The sequence below is a fragment of the Ischnura elegans genome, chromosome 5 (genome assembly GCF_921293095.1).
Source record: "Ischnura elegans chromosome 5, ioIscEleg1.1, whole genome shotgun sequence".
In the NCBI taxonomy this organism is placed as follows: Eukaryota; Metazoa; Arthropoda; class Insecta; order Odonata; family Coenagrionidae; genus Ischnura; species Ischnura elegans.
Genome location: NC_060250.1, coordinates 72,139,494 through 72,160,692, shown reverse-complemented (window position 1 = coordinate 72,160,692; position 21,199 = coordinate 72,139,494). Strand labels below are relative to the sequence as shown.

The 21,199-nt window shown below is 38.8% G+C and overlaps 1 protein-coding gene across 2 annotated transcripts in view; it reads left to right on the top strand.

Annotated features, from left to right (window-relative positions):
• LOC124159048 overlaps positions 1-19,367 on the top strand; it is a 171,825-nt gene extending 152,458 nt beyond the window's left edge. The window contains exons 2-7 of one of the 2 annotated variants that reach the window (XM_046534546.1): positions 5,189-5,418; positions 6,701-6,845; positions 10,064-10,213; positions 13,283-13,426; positions 14,134-14,508; positions 17,085-19,367. In XM_046534546.1, the coding sequence (XP_046390502.1) occupies positions 5,189-5,418; positions 6,701-6,845; positions 10,064-10,213; positions 13,283-13,426; positions 14,134-14,508; positions 17,085-17,467 (1,427 nt within the window). In that variant the 3' untranslated portion in view covers positions 17,468-19,367. The remainder of the gene's footprint in view (positions 1-5,188; positions 5,419-6,700; positions 6,846-10,063; positions 10,214-13,282; positions 13,427-14,133; positions 14,509-17,084) is intronic. The other variant, XM_046534547.1, reaches the window with a different exon arrangement.
• Positions 19,368-21,199: the final 1,832 nt, after the last annotated feature.

Genomic DNA, 21,199 nt, shown 5'->3' with positions numbered 1-21,199 from the left:
GAGTGGAGGGGAAACAGAGGGAATAGTTTCGACCCATTACAAGTCACATGCGTGTAGAGAGGTTAAATATCGAGCTTAAAAATCGAATGGCCAGTTGGCGTTCACAGATCTCTTGTTAGTGGTAAGGAAGGATATGAGTGCCCCATGCATCTAATGGCGGTAGGCCGAACTTCTGCTTCATTCAATCATACTTCGTACTCGGTGTCTGGGTCGAAACTGAACTGTTTTAAGGTGAAGCATGTAGTCCCTCCGGTGCGAAACATTATCTGTGTTTCGTTTCGTCCAAGAGGTTTAGTTTAGTTTCGACCCGAAGTAGTTTTGACTCCGATTTCGTTTCGACCCTGAGTTTAGCTCCCCGGGTTTAATTCTTTTTCGTTTCGTTTCTACATTTCACTCCCGGGAACGAAACTATTGAAATTTTACTGGTGCTGACTTTCGTTTTGTTTCACTTCGCCATCCCTGGCGTGTTCTGATTGGCTGAAGTCGCATTTGGGTTTTGAGAGGCGCTCCACGAAAATAGTCTCTTCCACGCGTGTGGGAGCGGGTAACTACCGCAAAGACCACCGCTTAAATTAGTAGAAAAATAGTAGGATTTCTGATGTTCATTGTACTAAGGACTTACGAAGATTACATTACTCCACGAGACAAAGAGTTACGAGAATTTTTAATCCTCTGATAATAATTAAGCACCTCTTTATATAGCATTATCAGCGTCGAGAGATTCTTAAGGAGAACCTACCGCACATTTATGCTATGAAAATAAAACCTGATTAGTCTTGGGGAACCACTAAACGCATTCAAAAGAACAAGATAGTATTCTTAAATTAATTTGCTGCAGAATTAACCCTAAATTCACCGTGAAAGCTCGAATGCGTTATTAAAACGAAATTTTATAAAATTTGTGCATCCTGGTCTTACATTCTTTGAATACAAAATGGATTAAATACATTTAGTAAGAAATATTCTGGAGACGAAGGTCTTAAGCTGCTATTAGCATTAAAACTTTTGTAGAATGGCCTTACCTCATGGACACAACAAGTTTTCAGAAGACCAAAAGGGAAAAAACTACTAACCATAAAATGTGAGGGAAATACGATATCTTAGTTTACCATTCATCTGGTTTACACACTTTTGCAATGTTTCGCAAAAATGGGTACGTTTTCAAAAAATAAACCCTTCAGCCACTTCAAATGATCGTGCTGGTCCGAACAACCATGGTCACTTTCAAAATACTGCATGTGTCACGAGTCCACGCACTGACACAATTTCTCCTTTCCTTCCTCGCGTCTCTCCTTTCCACAGAGAACACTGGACACTCAAAGGCAAAAGGGTATACCGAAATTTCCCCGAGGTATAATTCGAGTATGATTGTCCCTCGTCCTATAATCGCATAGCCCACACGATACATGCATCACGCTTTTGCCCGGGGCCCACGGGACGTTGATGAGAAGGCAGTGAGTAGGTAGGTACTCTCTGACCTTCTCTACTCTGCCCCACAGCGCGTTCCACAGATAATCATCGCTGTTACGAAATTTTACGAAATCAGGTGGGAAATCTCTCCTCTTGCATTTGCATATTCGTCCTGAAATAGTAACTAGGTGAATCACAATGAAGAGATTTGTACTCAATTAGCCGTAGTAACCACAAAAATTGTTTATCGAATGCGGATATTCAAAATCTTCAAGTTTTTATGTAAATTTTTCGGTACTTACATACTACCAGAGTAATAGGGGACAAAACTTTAAATTTGAAATACGTTTATTAAAATTATCGGTTTTGAAACTGGTTAGAAATTTGTTCTTGTAAATTATCCTCTATACATAAAGAAGCAATTATGCAACCCGCTTACTCTCACCCCTGTATATTCATGGTTGAATCCGTTAAGGGCTGTTATACAAGTGGAATTTATTAAGAACCGGGTATGTATGTTTTTTTTACCTTAATTTATAAATACCCGAGTACAACATCCGGCTCTTTCTCACGTAAAAGTCAAGCGGAGAAACCAAAAATTTAGCTTGGCCTTTGTGGGCCTATATGGGCCCCTGTCATAGGAAAATTACCCAACCCCTCTCTCATTCCAAACTCTTCCTCAGTTTTTCACTGCCTTCTCTTTCCAACCCTAAACTTTTCAGCCCTGCCTCTTGATCTTCTTTCACTGCTTCTACTTCTTTATTTTCCCTTTCAGCGTCTCCCCTTCACTTTTCAAAAACCCAAGTCGGCGATATTCCCGGCCTTTACTCTCACAAACTTTTCCATTTTATAATCCTCCCTCAGCTAGTTGAAAATTGCCCTGACATCACGTTCCAGGCTTGTCATATCAATTTTACGATGAAGGGAAAAAATGATGGCACTGGAAACAACTAGAGATGTGATGTAAGTGGGGAATGGGTGCTAGAGGAAAGGATTTATGTAAATGCTAAGTACCTCGTAAGCCGCCTGAAAAGGTGTGTGGCTAGAAGTGTTAGAAGTCCAGCCGTTTACACATAAAAAGGAAATGCTTTAACGAAATTGCGCTGAGCATTTATGAAAGATGAGAATTTTCCTATATTCTCATCGAATGTCGATCAAAATTGATCTCTCGAGCTATCGATTTTAATCGAAATTAAAAGCACGAATTTACAACAATAATTGCAATTTGAACCGAAATATTTATTAATAGAAAAAATCGACGCTTCTATTTTTGGATAAAATTTGTACAAAAACATGTCTATAGTGCATTCGAAAAACACCCAAAAAACACACTTGAAATGTAGAAAAAAATCTGCTTAGAATTGATGCGTGAATAGGGTAGTTTCCTTCATCAAAGAAAACAGAAGGCATTGATTGCGATTCGTCACCCACCATTAGTTTATTCATGATATTAAAATTATTTGGTTTTAGAAATCCCAGTTTAGGCGAATGGCAATGGTCAATTTTAACCGCATTTGAAAAAGGCCAGAATGGCGTCCATGCGATTCCACTTCAAGTGACGTGACAGGGACCTAGTTTCTATACGAGTTTTACATCGTCTGAGATTACCAATGAATGCATGAGGCACAGAGCTCAGGGAAAGATATCTTAATAATCACCTATTAAAACTACCTATGGTCGGAAAGTTCCTTTCTTTTGACAAGGTATTAATAATTAATCCTTATTTAAGCCAAGCGCTACCTGCTAGCAGCCTGCATCGTATCGGCGCACACATCCTCGCCCCAAGGTCACCTCACACGGCGACAGCGGGAACCAGAATGACGTGACACGGGCTTTTCCCAGCATTCATACTTAGCCGTCGCGTTTTCGCGCGCTGGAAATTTTTCACTTTTCATTTGATCGCGATAGAAAAATAGATATCGTTATTTAAAAATCTGAAAGCGTGAAATACGTACTCCAGGAGTAATAATCTTTCGATTTAGGTAATAGAAAATAGTAGGAAACCACCCTATTTTATTGGTTATAGTCAAAATTTAAAAATGCACGCACATTAAAGTTTTGGCATTCCCGCTTGGAACCATTTGACTTCACTAAATTTCTTTGAAAGATCAACTGATTGCGATGCCTTCTTAATTATCGAGAGCGTGCTTTCCAATTTTCCCGGCCTTAGGTCAGTAAGCCAGCCTTAACGATAACCATCTTTTAATTTTTTGGATGCTATTACTAACATGACCAAAGAACCAGTGACGTCATGGCAAAATTAGCAGTGCCGGAGCGTTCTTTCCTTAACTTTCTTTAGAAGTGAAATATTACTCGGTATGTTTTTCATTACAAGTCGTTATTTAAATTTTATTACTATTTTTTTTTGCTACGAATACATAAATTAGAAATATTGAGGCTGTTGAGAAGTGTGAAGTGTCGTCAGACTGTTATATCTGTTGTTAATCAGTACCAGAACAGCATTCAGGCAAAGAACCACATGGCAACAGAAGGCACTGTAATCCAAAAATCAATACACCTCATATCCTAACAATGATGATAATCTTGGTGAAACATGATCAGTAGATATCAGATTTCAGTGAAACACTAAGGGCACTGAACTATAAGTCTGAGGAACCACTTAATTTAATTTACCCTCAATAAGCTCTTTACCTGAATGTTCCAATTTTTTTTTTGTTTTTTAATATGTAAATGGCATAAAAGGAGCTTTTGAAATTGATAGTAGGACAAGTATTTCCTAGGTGTCAGGGGACCAGTGGCATAGTGTGGAATTTTGATACCCGAGGCGGACATGGCTGTTGGACCCCGCACCCAAACAAAAAGTCACTATGGTAGGCCTAGGCATTAATTCTCCACATCCATTTCTTCATCTAGAAGTAACATAGAGTTTGTAATGATGACAAACTTTTTCCTAAATTCATTTTTGAGTTTCGATTTTTATTTTTAACTCTGTCCATTTCATGATTAAAGTTCTTCTTATACGAAACAATTTTCCATGCGAAAAATATATTTTTTATTGTTTTACAATTTCTTTGATGTAGTACAAGCTCAGGGACGCCGACTTGCAAAAAATATTGGGGGGGCCCAAACCGGGGACTTGCCCCGGGAAATTTTCTTAGCAGTGAGTTTTAAGTTTTTTAACCATTTTAGAAGAGTCATATGATCAACATTAGAACCCTTATAACTCGAATCTCGATATCTGGACACTCCAGGGAAAATCGACAAGCCTGGCACATTTTTTCCTCACACCCATAACGGATTTTTGAGGGGGCTCGGGCCCCCTCAAGCCCCATGGAGTCGGCGCCTATGTACAAGCTCTGCCTTCGAACTACAACTGCATCAGAGGCTATGTGTTGCTCGTTCAGAATTTTTATATCCAGTGAACAGTGGTAATTACAGATGGGAGGCACAGGGGGTGCGGGGTGCGTGCCCCCCCCCCTCCTTGTGGGGCCGCCCGTATTGCCAAACATTGCAGAACCACAATAGTAACTTTTTTATATCATAAGATGGCATTGTCTTGTATTTTTACATAAGCACTTCAATTAAAAACTTCTCAAACTTTGCACGTGACCTGATTATTTTTATTGCGATAAAAGTAAATGTAACTCAAGGTATCCTTTGTGCCCCCCTAGAGTTTTTTCTGTATCCACTACTGCCAATGAAACACTAAGCAACTGGGACTTGGGACACATTCAAATAATTTTTAAGGGTGAAAATTAATGACAACACATCATACCTGAATGCATACTTATATCCAATGATGTTCTTTTCATTGCAGCCCTCTTGTCTGGTACCCTGCGGACATTCCAGCGAGCAGGCTGTGAGGGAGAGCTGATGACACTCCGCTGCCCTGCTGGCACCTCCATCTCTGTTGAGCTGGCACAGTACGGCCGACCCCCACCACCCACCCAAATCTTCTCGTCGGACAGCGCTCCTTACAGAGCACCGCCAGTCTGCCCAGGAGTCGTCTCCCCCGACATTTCATGCTCCTGGCCAGCTGAGATGCAGGTGAGGGTGGTGGCCTGGTGGTCAGGTCTGGTTTTGGCAGCAGCCAAGTCAGCTGATTTGAAATACACTGAAGCATAAAAATGGACAGGGAAAGGGGGGCATTATCCCATGTACAAATTAGGAAGTGGGGCTTTCTTCTTCAACAAAGACTTGATGATCCTGGGTTCTTCAGTTGCAGTCTTATTGATGAAACAGTTTCGAAAGCCATCCTGCTTTTGTCGTCAGGCCAAAAGTGAGAAGCCTGGTTTTTTCACCACCTTATATAGTGCTAGCTGTTCTTCCACTGAAGGCTCATTGACAAGCACACTCTCTGTCATGTTGCTAAATGGAAGAAAGTGCTCATAGATGAGCATCTAGCAGAAGGATTGTCAACCAGTAGCGGATACAGAAAAAACTCTAGGGGGGTGCAGAAGATATCTTGAGCTGCCTTTATGATCGCGACGGCGCCTCTATCCCTTTTCCTTCCCATCCAGCCCCTCCCCGGGTGATCGGGCGTATAAGGCTCGGCCTTGGGTTCCCGGCCCCGGTGGTTGTATCCTCGAAGGGCTCCCCTTGAGCCCTCATGGTTTCCTGCCTTTACTTTTATCATAATGAAAATTATCAAGTCATAAGTAGAGTTTCAGAAAGTTTTCTTTAAACTGATAATACAAATTTACAATACAATGCCATCTTATGATCTAAAAAAGTTACAATTGTGGTTCTGCAATGTTAGGCGATACGAACGGATCCACAAGGGGATTCATGTGGGACACGCACCCCCTGCGCCTCCCATATGAATTTGCCACTGTTGTCAACACTATAGAAGGATGCAAAATAACCAGGCTTCTCACCTTCAACCCAAAGAGGACAGCAGGATGACTTGCAAAACTTTTGTCACACTAGGTCAACGAATGCAGCTGGAGAACTGGAAATGATAATGGAACCTTGGAGTAGGCACGTTAATAACATGACATGGATATGACATGACAGAAAAAATAGGTTTAGGATGAAAAAAATATGGAATAAAATTAGGAAAGCTAAAAGTGTACATTCTAAATAAATGAAGAAACATATAAGGGTAGTCAGACAAATGCACGAAAAGAAATTTAAACAATAAATTGAGCTTTGTACGGTCCCACAGTACAAGAATGAGAAAGTATTTGAGTCAAATATTAGCATCATAGAGCTCAGGAAAAAACCACCCAATGAGTCCAATGAATCTATTTCTATGAGACATTGATTAAAATTAGACTGCATTCTCCTTAAACTATATCTAAGAAATATATTTTTCTACTTATTTCAGTACACTTTGTTACAAATGGTGGTAGAGGCCTGCCAAAATAAGCCACAGTGTAAATTCCACGCAGCTCCTAAACCAGGGGAGCTCTTTGTGGACCCTTGCCCTAGGGCAGCAAAGTTCGTGGAGGTGGCTTACAAATGCCGCCCATGTATGTAAACAATTTTGGCTTGCAAATAATGTGATTAAGATTTTTCTTTCGATTAACAGTTGCTGATAAACATAGTTAATATGGCTAAAAAGCCAAGTTTCATTAATCCTACCTGCTGCATCAACTGACTATCATGCTTGATTTTGAAATGGTTCCTGTTTGTCAGTAATTTTATTACATTAAGAATTTGCATTTTTATTTGAATGCTTTAAGCTGAAATGAGTGTATTCTGCATTTACTAACACTATCTACAGTAAAAACAGGACTTATATGAGGAAATTTTCTTTGTAGAGTTAGATAAAAACCTATAATTTGCTTTGAGTCAATGAAGCATTTTCTAATTACATTGAAATTGTTTTTATGATTTAGATCAATGAACAGGGATGACCAATGGCTTCCATATTCAATTTGTTAAAACTTCCATTCGGGGTTTACAACATACATGCCATGAAAATTTTTAGCATATAAGATTCCATGAAAAAAGAAAATAATTAGCTGAAAGTAATTGGACGTACAATTTTCTTATTAATTCTCGAATTCACTTTTTCTGTGGTATTTCAATGTTGAATCGATGCCTGTAGACTTATCATATTCAATAAGCTAAATCTGAAACCTTTATTCATTATAAAATCAATTAGGTTAATTTCCTCTCAAGTTATTAGCTACCAAATCTAACTGATGAATTACATGAGCTATTAATTTTGGAACTCTTAGATGCCTGTAATATGAAAGCATGTGTGATATTGCATGTATTAACATTTTAATAAGTACGTGATTACAATGATTTCAAACTAATATTACATCGTTGAGGATACCAAATCATTTCTCCTGATAAGATATTTTTGATCTGCAAAGACACTTTTAATGCAATGTCATTCATTTATGTACTTGCATTTTCCAAAATTCTGAGCACTTTCTCTAATTCCAGATAAAGATTTCAAAAGTATGTACATTAATGAATAGTAATTGGAATTTAAAGTTTTTCATACTCCACAGATAAAGATGATCTCTTGTATTCATTGTGTAAATGTTTATAAAAATATGGATATGTACTAGAATTATGAGTATGTATGTATGAATTGTTTTTTCCTGAAAAGTTAAAAGAATTGCTGCCCCAGCCAAAAATACTTATTCCTGTCCATTTAAGCATTCTTTTATAAGTTTTTACTATATTAATACATATGTAATATCTACCATTATGTACAAATATGTAACTTGAAAATTGAATGCTAGTGAGGCTCACGAGTAAAAATTCAGCAGGGCACAATTACAATGATGACAAAGAAATATGGATAATGGTTGGGCACCTGAAAATTAGAAATTGTACTATAGCATATGACATACTTCAATGGAATAAAGCTGATGGGTTGACGAGAAAAAGAAGGATAAACGGATGGTTGCAAAAAGGGAAAGGGATATAAATGTAAGATGAATCTGTGGTTTACAGCCAATTCAAATGATATTTCCTCATTGGATTTTTTTTTTCCTTTCTAAACCACATATAGATTACTCTATAAAGATTCTCTGCTTGCTATAGCTCATGGTTTTGTTTCATATAATTTTGATAAATGTGGAGCTAACATCCACAAGGAGCAGTGGCGCAGCAAGGGGGGGGTTTGGGGGATAAAACCCCCCCCAGAGCTCAGAGCTCAGAGAAATTTTTAAGTTTAATCCATTTTACTTAATTGGATTGATATTACTGATAGAATAGCGTAAGGATTAATTAAATATCCCTCAGAAAGCCGTAAAACTCACCGTTTTGTACAATTTATCTTAAAATTCCACAATTTACTTATCTCGCACCTACCTCTTATCCTGGTGGGTATACCATACCCCCACACACCTCGGTATTAGTTGCACCTAAAACTCCCCCAGCCTTAATTCCTGGCTGCACTCCTGACAAGGAGTATGTATTAACAGCAAAGGGACTCATTGACGTTCTTTTTAGTGAATCCATGTCACACGAAAAATATGCACCAACTATTTCGTCTCCAATTTTATTCAAAGTGGACCATGAAATTTTTAACCAGCTAGGAGCTGAAGTTCAAGTACATATTACAAAAAGCAGTTTTTGTCATTTTTTGCTCTCCCCTTTTTTTAACATAATGAGCATCTCTCCTAACATGATGAAAGCATCGATTAACAATCTCCCTTCTAAAATAATGTGAGATGTCAAATGTCTATTCAAATACCTGTGAAAAGTTGTTTTACGCAGAGAGGCTTTCAAAGAAACAAGGGGGTACCCAGGATCAAAACTAGGGGAGGGCAAGCCATGGTTGTTCAAGTTGTAGGTAAGATTTAAGCATGGAAAAGGTGAATGAAATCAACATTTTAAGGAAACTGTATCAGCTCTTTATTAGTTTTAAAATTATTTGCTTTAAAAAAATATTACCGTATTCATCTGAATATAGTTCCCCCTTTTTTTCAAACATGCCTGTTGTAAAAGTAAAGGGGGGGACTATATTCTTACACATTTTTAAATTTTTTCCCAAAACTGAAGCCTCGGAATTAGGGGGGTGGGACTATATTCGGAGGGGGGCTATAATCTGTTAATGCGGTATTTTCCTTTAAGACATTTGTGATTTTTGCTTCTGGGGGGGGCAGCGGCCCCCTCCTGCCCCTCGCTGGGTATGCCCATGCAGAGAAAGGATGAGTATGAAAAGAGACTGTGGTATTATGAGTAGACTGAAGACTACACAGCAGGAACACCCTGTGTGCAACCTTACCCTACCACTTGAAGCATCTTGTTGATGCTCATATCACCTGAGAATGTAATCACACGTTTTTGCTTCTTCCAGGCAACCACTTACCAGTCAAAAAGAGGGTGATCTTGCAGGCTCAAAGTTATTTCCTCCCCTCAATATATTTTTATCACTTTCTTATTCTCATATGGTTTGGTAGTGCTCTTATAAGTGAGTATGCTTTGTAGCTGGGAAAGTAGTACCCACACTTGGGTGCAGTGGGGAAGTATATTCAAAGGAGATTTACATAGGATTAATCGATTGTTTATCAGCAATTGATGATCTAATTGGACAACAAACACACCTAAATAAAATGATAATCAAACTTGATAATCAAACAAAAGACATTATGTGGGCATTTAAAATTGATGCAACTTTGAGTTAATTCCAAAGATAAGACTCATAAAAAATAATGAGAAATGACTGACTGCCAATTCATTTGTCCTTTGAAATTGATGCTTAAATCTCTCATTACAGATGAGTTCAGAAGTAAGGTGGCATGCCAAGATGAGACCGCAACAATCCGTTGTGGAGCTAGAACTAACCTTGCCATTTATTCTGCCACATTTGGAAGGAGCCAGATGGACAGTTATAATTGTCCACAACCCGCTGGTGTCCCAGAGGAAGGTAATTAAAATAAATACATAGTACAGAAATGGCTGGGTCTCTTATCCAAACCTCTTATATATCTCTTGTCACCACTGCAAAAGATATTTAAGTATGTAAACATTTTCATGCGATGCAAATATTCATTACATTGAAAACTATAAAGTAATTAATTTTAGAATTGCATGTATGTCTATTGACTCCTGTGGAGTTCTTCAGATTTCTAATAGCAATTTAACCAGTAATTATAAGAAGTCATAAAAATGAGCATATCTGATGAATTATCAAAAAAATCAAATTTACTGCTGTTATTAAATTGCCTTGCATAGATGAGGGAGGGTTGAGAAAAGGGGGGTGAGAACTGTCAAAGAGGTGTCCCACTCAGTGGCGCAGGGAGGGGGGGTTTTGGGGGTTAAACCCCCCCATAGCTCAGAGAAATTTTTAAGTTTAATCCAATTCACTTAATTGGATTGCTATTACTGATAGAATATTGTAATGATGAATAAAATATCCCTCAAAAAGCCGTAAAACTCACCATTTTGAACCATTTATCTTTAAAATTCCACAATTTATTATTCTCGCACCTACCGCTTATCCTGGTGGGTATACCACACCCCCCACACCCCCCACACACCCCGGTGTTAGTGTTGCACCTAAACCCTCCCAGCCTTGATTCCTAGCTGCGCCCCTGGTCCCACTGTCCCATTATGGACATTAGTGGGAGGACGTGCACATCTCATGCTCCGTTAAAGTTTACTTTCTTTGCAGTTTGTGTTCTATTCCCAGTGAATTTTACCCTCCGTGTTTGTGCAATTTCACCATGTGCACCCCTCACATCATTTATGCACCTGGTTCCCCCTGAAGTGTTAAGTGAAAGAATATTTCTCTTTTCTTCGTTCGTATCGTGTGGTCTCTCCTGCACCAGCCTCCATTGCCCACCGCTCCATTGCCGATGTCCCGGCGACACATCTTATCCTCAACTGCCAGACCATACCCTCGACTTGAAGCCGTTATCTTGCTTCTTTTCCTTTTTTCTGGTGATGCAGGGGCGCAGCTAGGAATTGAGGCTAGGGGGTGGTTTTAGGCACAACTAATACTGGGGAGTTAGGGTGTACGGAATACCCACCAGGGGAAGCGGAAGGTGCGGGGGCCCTCCCCCAGAAAAAAATTAAGATAAATGGTTCAAAATGGTAAGTTTTACAGCCTTCCGAAGAATATTTTTATTATCCTTACATTATTCTATACGTAACATTAGTCCAATTAAGTAAAATTGATTAAACTTTAAAAATTCTCTGAGCCCTGGGGGGGGGTTTATCCCCCAACCCCTCCCCCCCTCGCTGCACCACTGCAGTGACGTACAGCTGAACCCTGGCCCTTCCTCTGACCTTACAGTGCATTTTTACTACCAAAATGTCATAAGCATTTAGAACAAACTACATATCAACCTGTGACTCCTATGACCATGAACTTTCCAAACTTGATATCATCACGCTCACAGAAACTTGGCTGAACTCTAAAGTTCGGGATGATGAAATATCATTCTCAGCCACTCACAGCATACATCGCAGAGATAGGCTCTCCAGAGGGGGTGGAGTGCTTGTTGCTATCAATAACAAATTTCCCTCAAAACATCACTTGGAATTAGAGACTGATTGTGAAATCGTGTGGACTGAACTCTCTCAAACCTCTCATAAACATTTGAAACCTATCAAAACTTATGTGGGCTGTTTCTATCGCCCTCCTGCCGGTGATCTTTCCGTCTTAGAAAAATGCCTTGACTCTGTGATGAGTGTCATTACTCTTGGTCCCATCATCTTTTCTGGTGACTTTAATCTCTCAATCCATTGGAAGTTTCCAACGAGTGGGTCTCCGTCTGACGCCCATGATGAGTACTTTCTCCAAAATTTCATCAAAAAAATTTCATCCCCTTCATCTTTCCCAGTGCTGCTACAAATGGATGCGAAACGTAGCAACATTGGACCTCCTCCTTTCCACCACTCCCCCCAAGGCAAATACCCCCAGCAGAAACATTTTCGACACAGACCATGAGTCCTTCGACATCATTTACAACTTTTCCAGCTCCAAGAAACACTGCGGGATACCACCCCGCCCTCTCAAACCCTTCCTTGCATGGTTGCAGGTAAGCTGAGAAGTCGTAAACCACTCCCTCAACCTCATACCCTGGTCAGTGCTCTCCTCCTTCACCCTCGAAGATAGAGTGGACTTACTGTATGCCATCATTGAAAGTCCCGGTGAGGATTATGTCCCTATTGTGAAACCAAAATCTAAGAAATTCCACTCCTGGTTTAAAGCTGACACCCTGCATGCTCTCAGAAATAAAAATCAAGCACGGTACCTCTACAAGGCAACTCCAAATGAACATATTCGTCGTTCTTACACAGACCTTCATCAATATTCTGAAGCTCTCATCCGTCATGACCACAGGGAATATGCACATAGTGTGTGCTCATCTATTACCATCTTTCCTAAAAAAATCCCATGAAAATTGTTACATATTGTTTAATTGTGTTATTTCTATCCCCAATTACTCTATGAATACCAATTGCACATTGAAGGGGTTGGATAAGGACAGTAATTAACCTTGCTTCAATGAAATAAATAGAGTTAAGTCAGACGATGTTTATTAAATCCTTAGCGATAGTCTGGTAGAAGTCTCTATGCACTGCCGCGGTCATCTCACATTGGAGGAAGAAGTCCTCTCTCTGCCTCTGTCATTGTTCATGAGTTTCAGTGACTCCTTCCAGGCACTAGGCTTCCCCTGCTTAGCAGCCTCGATAAACCACAGGGCTCAGCCAGTTGGCAGTCCCTGGTGGTGGCACTTCAAACTCAAAGCTCCACCACACTCATTGTTGTTGTTAGAAATTGAAGAGGTTTGCATTTCAGCCCTGATGAAGAAAATAAGTTTTAAAAGCATTAACTATGAATTACGAATGGAATTAACTAACCAAAACTCAAAAAAGGAATTATTATAACGGAAAGAAGTGGTCAATAAATTATCAATGACAAATAAATACGTGTACCTTAATATCTCCACCAAAAAGAAACTCAAAGAATTATTCTTTCTTCCAGAATGTCTCACAAGTTTCACCACTGAACTGGTAATGCAGATATGCCATGGAAAGAAGGAATGTAGCCTAACAGCAGCCATCGAAAACTTCGGTTATCCATGCAGTCCAAATACAAGGATGTACCTCAAAATTGTCTACACGTGTGGTAAGATTTGATTTTCCATCAGTATGCCCAGAATATCATTACTATCATTGTAATTTTTCTTATAAATCGCCACAAAGCACACAAATGTTCACTTGATATCTTATTAATGTTAGGTCTGAATTTTCAAAAATCTAACCACCAGAACATTCCCTGAGTGTTCAACATTGCCTGGCCAAAACATTTGCCTGTGGTTCTGTGGTTTGTTGCATGTAGAAAGAAGCAACTATATGTTCACGGAGAGATTTTTTTGGAATTCTAGTTCTGAGTAAATTTTGGGAGAATCATGATCCCATTTTGAGTAGACTCGGCATTAGTGCTGCTAAGTGGATTAGTTTTTGTTATAAGCAGCACAGTTGTACCCACTTCCAATGCCAACCCTTGTGGCATAGTTGGGCTTTATCAATGCCTACTTTATTCTCCCTTCCCAACTCCAACACCTCTTGAGGCATAGAGTAAAAGTCTAACATGTTCAGCTTTAATTAATTGCATGGCTAGGCAATTTGCAAATTGAAAACCGAATACGTATCTTTTTAGGCAACCCAAATGCTCCCCTGAAGCAAATTTCTGGCAACTTGCCGGCATGAAAAATTTTTTCGTCCAAAATCACCTTTATCTTCAGTGAATTCTTTTAATGAAATTCAATTTTGAGTCTGATTGAATGACACCAGAGTATATGACGTGTTTTTGTTTCTAATCTGCAATTACAGTGTCAGGGAGAGTTCTCAAGAAGCGATTTTTCAGTGAAACTGATCAAGATGAGGAAGATAATTTTGATGAGAATGAGATGCATGAAATATATGATGACACAGGAGCATTCCTTAAAGAATCAGCGGCATTGCCCCCACCACATCCTAAAGCTGTCATGAGGGAGGATATGCAAGAAAAGGACGAGGCTGGGAGAGATGCAGCCTTCAGAAAACAAGCAGAAGACGATGACATTGCAAAGAAGTCAAGGAGGGCACAAGAAGAACTTGAGATGAACATGTTCAAGCTAAACACTGCTGATTTGGGAGCTACTGATGAAGTCCTTTCAAAGCATCATGATAAAACAGGTGAAATACTGAATCCCCAAATGGCTGAAGGTACATTTGAATTAAAATTTACTGAATTGAATAAGTTGCATGGGTATCCCCCGCATTAACATTTAATAACAATAAATTTTGAGGTTGAAATATTGTTTTTCCTTCCTTAATTAGTAATAAATTTTCACTATTGGAAATAGGTCACCTTCTATGTTTTTAAATTGCTCAATTTAAAAAAAATAAAGATATCAACCCATCTCCATTTAATTCAAGACAACTATAAATTGCTTGGGTTTCTGTTTTCTACTCTTTCATGATGTCTTTGTGAATTATTTCCGAACACATTTAGCAGGGCCCTTGCCAAGGGGAATGTATGGAGAAAATTGCCATAGTAAAAGATTTTGATGATAAAATTAGGCGTGTTCAAAATTTCCAAGGAGAAAAAAGCCTTTTTGTTCTTTGTAATGAAACATTGTCAGGCTCACTAATATATTTAAAAAAGCATGATCCAGGTATTATAACATACGTCGCTAAGAACCTGATGATGTAACTACATATATTGTGAAACCTGGATTGTACTTTTTCAAATATATTAGTGAGCCTCGCAAAGTTTATTCTTTCTTTTTTCACTACTTTTGATAAATTTACCCCCATTTTCCCTCTCAAAAGCGTGGTCTGGTAGAGGTAGCCATAAGTCATAGGATAGCAAGGAGGAGAACCTTTAGAGCAGTAATGAAGTCTTGGGTTACTGCATTTTCTTGTGAATATTAATGCTCTTTTTCACCTTTTGCCAGACATATTTACTAACTCTGCAGTGTTGCAACCCAAAGTTTGGTTTTGGTACGTTTGAGGGTTGAGCTTAACCCAATGTAAGCCAGAGGTGTGTGATACCACACATTCAAAGTACGGGGGCCCATTCCTTTCCTTGGGCAACCTTGCACACAGATTAATTTTGCTGGGAACTACTTGAAAGCTTTACCAAGGATATGAACCAAGGACCCTTCAGTCAGTAACCAATCACTCTCTGCTCCCCCACTCTGTCTTACATGAAGCAATTAATCTGGTTTTGCTGCTATATATCAAGTTTTCAGGCTTTACTCTGGACTGGACTTTCTTGAAAACCTAGAAATAATTTTGCATTCCAAAAACAGCATTGTATATGTGTTAAAGGAAATGCTCCCAATCTCCCCTCCTGACCTTACCTTTCTCCCCTTCCTCGTGATGCAATTCCTTAACAATGCCCCCCTCTCTCATTTCTGACCAGTCATGCATTCCTCGTCTGCTGACTCCTTCGCCCCTTCCTCTGCCTTCTTACACCCTCACTGTGTATGTAAGGGGCTCACTGAGAACCATTTAGCCACCTTGATAATGACTATATAGAAGTTGAAACCGAGAGTCGGAGTAATGAAAATGTTTTGTGGAACATTGCAAAGTGATTTATTTCCCACTTTAGTTTTGCTACCACAATCGCATCCTTCACTCGTGACAGCATAATTATCTCTCTTTTACCCCACTGTACATATCCTTTCCCTGGAGTAGACATATTAATCTCTGAAGCACATGCAACTCCTTTTTCCTTCCCAAAACTAAATCCTTACATTCTGAGCATGGTATAAAGTAGGTGAGCTCAAGGCATGTCCCTAAAAAGGAAATCCGGCAGTGTCTTCGCATGCCTCTGAATATTTACAGTAATAGTTTACTGTACTGTAATAGCTTGAACACTCAAGGTAAAGAGATTGCAAAAATGGAGAAATAATTGCATAAATTTAATACATATGTACAGTGGAACCTCGTTAAAGCGAGTACGGGCTATAGCGACACACCCGCTATTACGAGAGATAGCCGATGCACCGTCAATTGACCCTATAATAAGCGTGTTAAAAAATTCGTTTTTACGAGACCCTTTCGGTGTTGGCTCTCGCCATAGCGAGGGTTTCACCGCCGGAAGACTTTCATGAAGACTCCTTAACCTCTGTAATTGCTAGCGATCTGTTAGAAATGAAGTTAATGGAGTGCTCAGTCTCAAATTTATGTGGTAAACTGTCGTTCGATAAATATAATGATGACGAAACAATGCTTTGCATGATTTTTATTCAGTGCGGCGCTTATAACTTGTTTGAATAGTTAGTCGTTATTTGAGTAAGGAAATTTAGTGATGCAAAAAAACATCGCCTTTCGTCTGGATTTATGCTTACGTTTATCGGATAGATGTTTATCTGTCGCCGCACCACTCCTGTTCCTGTATATCTGTTCGCAACAGGTATATTGGCTATTATTTGCTCCACCTCCGGTAAAGCGACAATTCGCTATAGCGAGTGTTAATTAGTGCACCGTGGGGTGTCGTTATATCGAGGTTTCACTGTATATTGCTCATCTATAAAAATGTCATACACAAATACAAATATATTTTTATATGCATTTCATAAAGCCATGCCATTCTTGACATGTGGCTCATACACATGGTAAGTTGTCAGACCTTTCTCTGGTGTTTGAAAATAAAAATTAGATTGAACGAGCCTATTGAAGAATTATAGCAATGTCTTCAGCTATCATAATTCACAGTCTTACCCTGCATAACCTTTGCTCACTAACAGAAAGGCTTTCATGGACTAAACATGGTCATTTATCATTTTCAGGAAATCATGACAGAATCTATTGGTATATTGGTGCAGGGATTGGAGCTGGAATGCTGGCTTTGGTTATGGGTGTCGTTTTTCGAGTGCTGATAGCTAAACGTCAAAAAAATATCGCGGCAAACGATACCTTGAAGACACCATATTCCTCTGGAAGCCATTCACATCAATCTCCTGACAATCTTTTTCCTGATACTGAGAGTGAAATTGAGGCAGAAATTGATCTTGCCTTAGCGTCATCAACACTGAACCCTCAATATAACAGGCACAATGTGAGCTGTTTGAGAAATCCACACTTGGATACTAAAGGTGGAAAAGATGCAGATGACGACACAAATCCCAAATCTCTGAGTAGAAGTTGTAATAATCACTATTATTACACGTGAAGAGATCCTGTGATTGACTGGATAAAGACAGTGACATTGGCATTGAAAAGGGATTTGGATGATATCAACATCCTCTGCCCTCTTCCTTGCTTTGTGGAAAACTTTTTTTACAGTGTTGTGAATTTGTATTACAAAAATAAGGTCCAAATAGTGAGCGCTCCAAGCATGGAAAATCAGCATAACTAAATAGCAACAACATGAAGATTAAATCATTGCTAGAGAAATATGTGATATCAAATGCAATTGACTGTCAAATTTGGTCAGATATTATCACAAACTGGCCTTGGGTGCAAATGATATTGTACAGATGAGCACCCCAAATCCGGCACCTTTGGGACTTGGGTGATGTCAGATTTGGGATTTTTTCATATGTCAGGTGATGTGGTAGTATTCAGTACCATTAGTGGGTCTGCTATGTATTTTTAGGAAAGAATTTGATCAGTTACAACAAAATGAGATCAAATTTAAATTAAAATCATATGTTTAATTTACAAACGATTTAAATTTATGATTGAAAAGGAAGTAATTGTTTCTAAATTTACAAAGTCATGTTCAACCATTAAGCAGTACTGCAAAACGGCCGAGTGAAAAGAATGCACATAATGATGTATATATTTTATTATTATTTTTTTAATTTAATTAAATTCACGGGAGAAAAACCCAATGAGTAGTAAAACTTATGAAAATAGTGCAGAATATCAAGTATTAAATGTTATCGCTCAAATTTTAAATTCAATAAAATTTTTTAAATATGTTATAAGTCCCTTTGCGATCCATGTAAGCCGTCTTTAATATTGTTCAATGAGCTGTATGCTATCTATATCGTTGATTTCATCAACGCTCACCGTTGTGCAGGTGCTTCATCAGTGCAAAAATCCATCAATACATCGGGAACGACTGATGGAGGAAGATTCTAGCCGTTGATTAATGTTTTTCTTCACGTGGGCCACTACAAAGCAAACAAACTCTCCCCATTACTACTGCCCATCTCTGTGACGTTACACTCGAGTCCCAGGTATCGACTCAATGTGCTATGCATAACTAAATCTTCAATTATTTAGCTGAGATCTTTAATGTACAGTACTTTCTTACAATACTACGATCATTTTTTTTCATTAACCAATAAAGAGAACGTATTTAAAAAGTTTTGCATTACTCATGTCAGTCGCCTGTCTGCTCCACTGCGTGCCAAGCCCGTGCAGAAGGGACAAGTCCCGCTTGGGCAAGTCAAGTCATAGGCAGTGCATGAAAAAGTTTTTGACTAGGCAATAAAGTGTTATAAGAGTGACTGTGTGTCCTATTATCAACAGATACATTGGGGAGTATTATTATATGAGGGGGAAACAGCTTGAGCAGATGAAGATGAACGTAATTATGTATTCAGCGAAAGTTTTATGTTTCCCTTAAAGCACGCCTTGGAAATATTGCCGAATAATGGGTGTTCCCAGATCAGGGAATTCCAGATTTGGGGTGCTCAATGGAGAATCAGAATGAAACAGTCTCTTAAGACAAATATTTCCACAATTTACATTTTCATTCAAAAGAAAATGAGCATTATTGGTGGCTACCTTTTCTTCCAGCTGTTCTACTAAAATGACAAAACTTTCAGGGTTTAAGTTGAATGAATGCCAAAAACTCTTTCATTTTAATGTGTAAGTATTAAGAAATAAGTGAGTACCTATACTTTATATTTAATTTATGTAACCTTGCATGATGTGCAATTCAGTCCTAGGACTACATGTACCAAAGTTACTGGAGTCAAAGATGTGCTCCGTGAACAGATTCACGAGGTGATGGTGTCTTTTATAAGTTTTCCTTTGGTACCATCTCAGTTCAGGGCTGAAGAAATGCAAGAAATCTCCCTCATTTTGTCAAATATATTTTCTTTGCAAACTGAAAATATTCATCAAGTATCAATTTTTTTAGCATGCAAAAATTAAATAAAAATACCCATCCTGGTGCCACTTAGTCTATCCTCTGAACCCAATATTATTCTTAGCCTTCACATCATAGGAGGCAGTGCCTTTCAGTGACAATCTCAGGTAAGTTCTTGGTTTGATCAGATCTTGCACAACATTGTTATTATTATCTTATTTCAGACATGCATTCACAAGAACCATTAAAATATCTCTGAGAATGTTATATTTGTAAAATGATGAATCATTCTTTCATATACCTATGTATGTGCTGAGTCAAGAACTTCTACAATCAAGCTTTACTTTTTTTTACATTGAAGTCATGTGAACAACAATAAAGCTGCTCATGTAGCTACATATATTGACAACCACGTCATCATGCTGCTCCTGAGTCAAGGGCATACCAAAACTAGAGGGGGGCAAGCTGTGGTCGTTATATTCACAAGTTATACTAACACAGAAAATGTTAAGAAACCAAAATTTCAAGAATATTATGACAGTGCTTTAAATTACATATTTTATACTAAAGTCACTTTCTTTGAATAACATTTTTCAAAAATTTCGTTTTGAACCAACTAAATTTACTTTTGCTTCTAGGGGGGCAGCTGCCCTCCCCTTGCCCCCCACTGGGTACGCCCTTGTCATGAGTTCCACACTCAATGCCCACATCCAAGGGTGTATCCAGGAATTTTTCTTGGGGAGGCACAAGGGTCTGACAGCCAAACAGTCTTCTCATATTTGACATTAAAAGCAATATGCAACAATTACTGAATTAAACATTCTCTTATCTTGATATGAAAATATTAATAAGTTACTATAAATTCAGAGGTAAGGAAAGAAAGGGATAGGAACATGGAATAGTAAAAGGACGAGGACAATGGTGCTGTGGTAGATGGAAAAAGCCAGAAATCAGAGGGTAAAAATGCGGCCTGACTGGGACTCGAACCCAGAACCTCCTGGTTGCCGGCCAGGTGCTCTACCAGTTGCACTACCAGGACTTCGGCGGGGGTTTATACACAGGAAACTCCCTTTGCTTTGGCCCACAAGGGTAACCAATAGATGGCACTGGGGCAGCTTACCACTCACCAACAGAAGGAATGGACGAGGACAAAAGGATGAAAGGAAAGATACACACTCACACGATAGCAGGAAAGAGACAGGAACATGCGTTTCGGGGCACGCTGAGCCCAAGTGAAATAAGCCAATATGGCCGATACATTTCTTTTCTATTCCATGTTCCTATCCCTTTCTTTCCTTACCTCTGAATTTATATGTATGTTTGCGCTTAAGGCGCCGTGTGAATGAATGAAGTAGAATAAGTCACTATATATGTATAATAACGACAGTTTTCGAGCCCCTTTCCTGCAAGGGCAATGCTTTTTTTTTAGTACTGACTAGCATATGACCAATGGAGGGCATTTCTGTCTTCTTGAATTGGGCTCTATTAGTAAAAAACTTTGGCTCTTGTAATCTGCCTTTCTTTATTACACTTTTCATATGCTCATACACAATAGGCGTGAACATTATGGGGGCCCTTGGCAATCGTCAACCAGCCGACCTGGCCAGAGCGCCTACCAGCGAGAAATGAGGAGGGTATTTTAATAAAATGTAGCAACTACGAAAAAAACAATTCAAAGCTATTTTATTAAATATCCATAAGTGTTTTTTTTATTATTGAGCTTAAACTGATTAATATTGACTAATATTTTTACGATTAACAGAAGATAAATCTAATGCAATAAGCTATAGCAAATTAAATAATGGACCATGTTACAGCCGATATATTGGCCTGCCACACTTCCAGGGTTAATGTAGC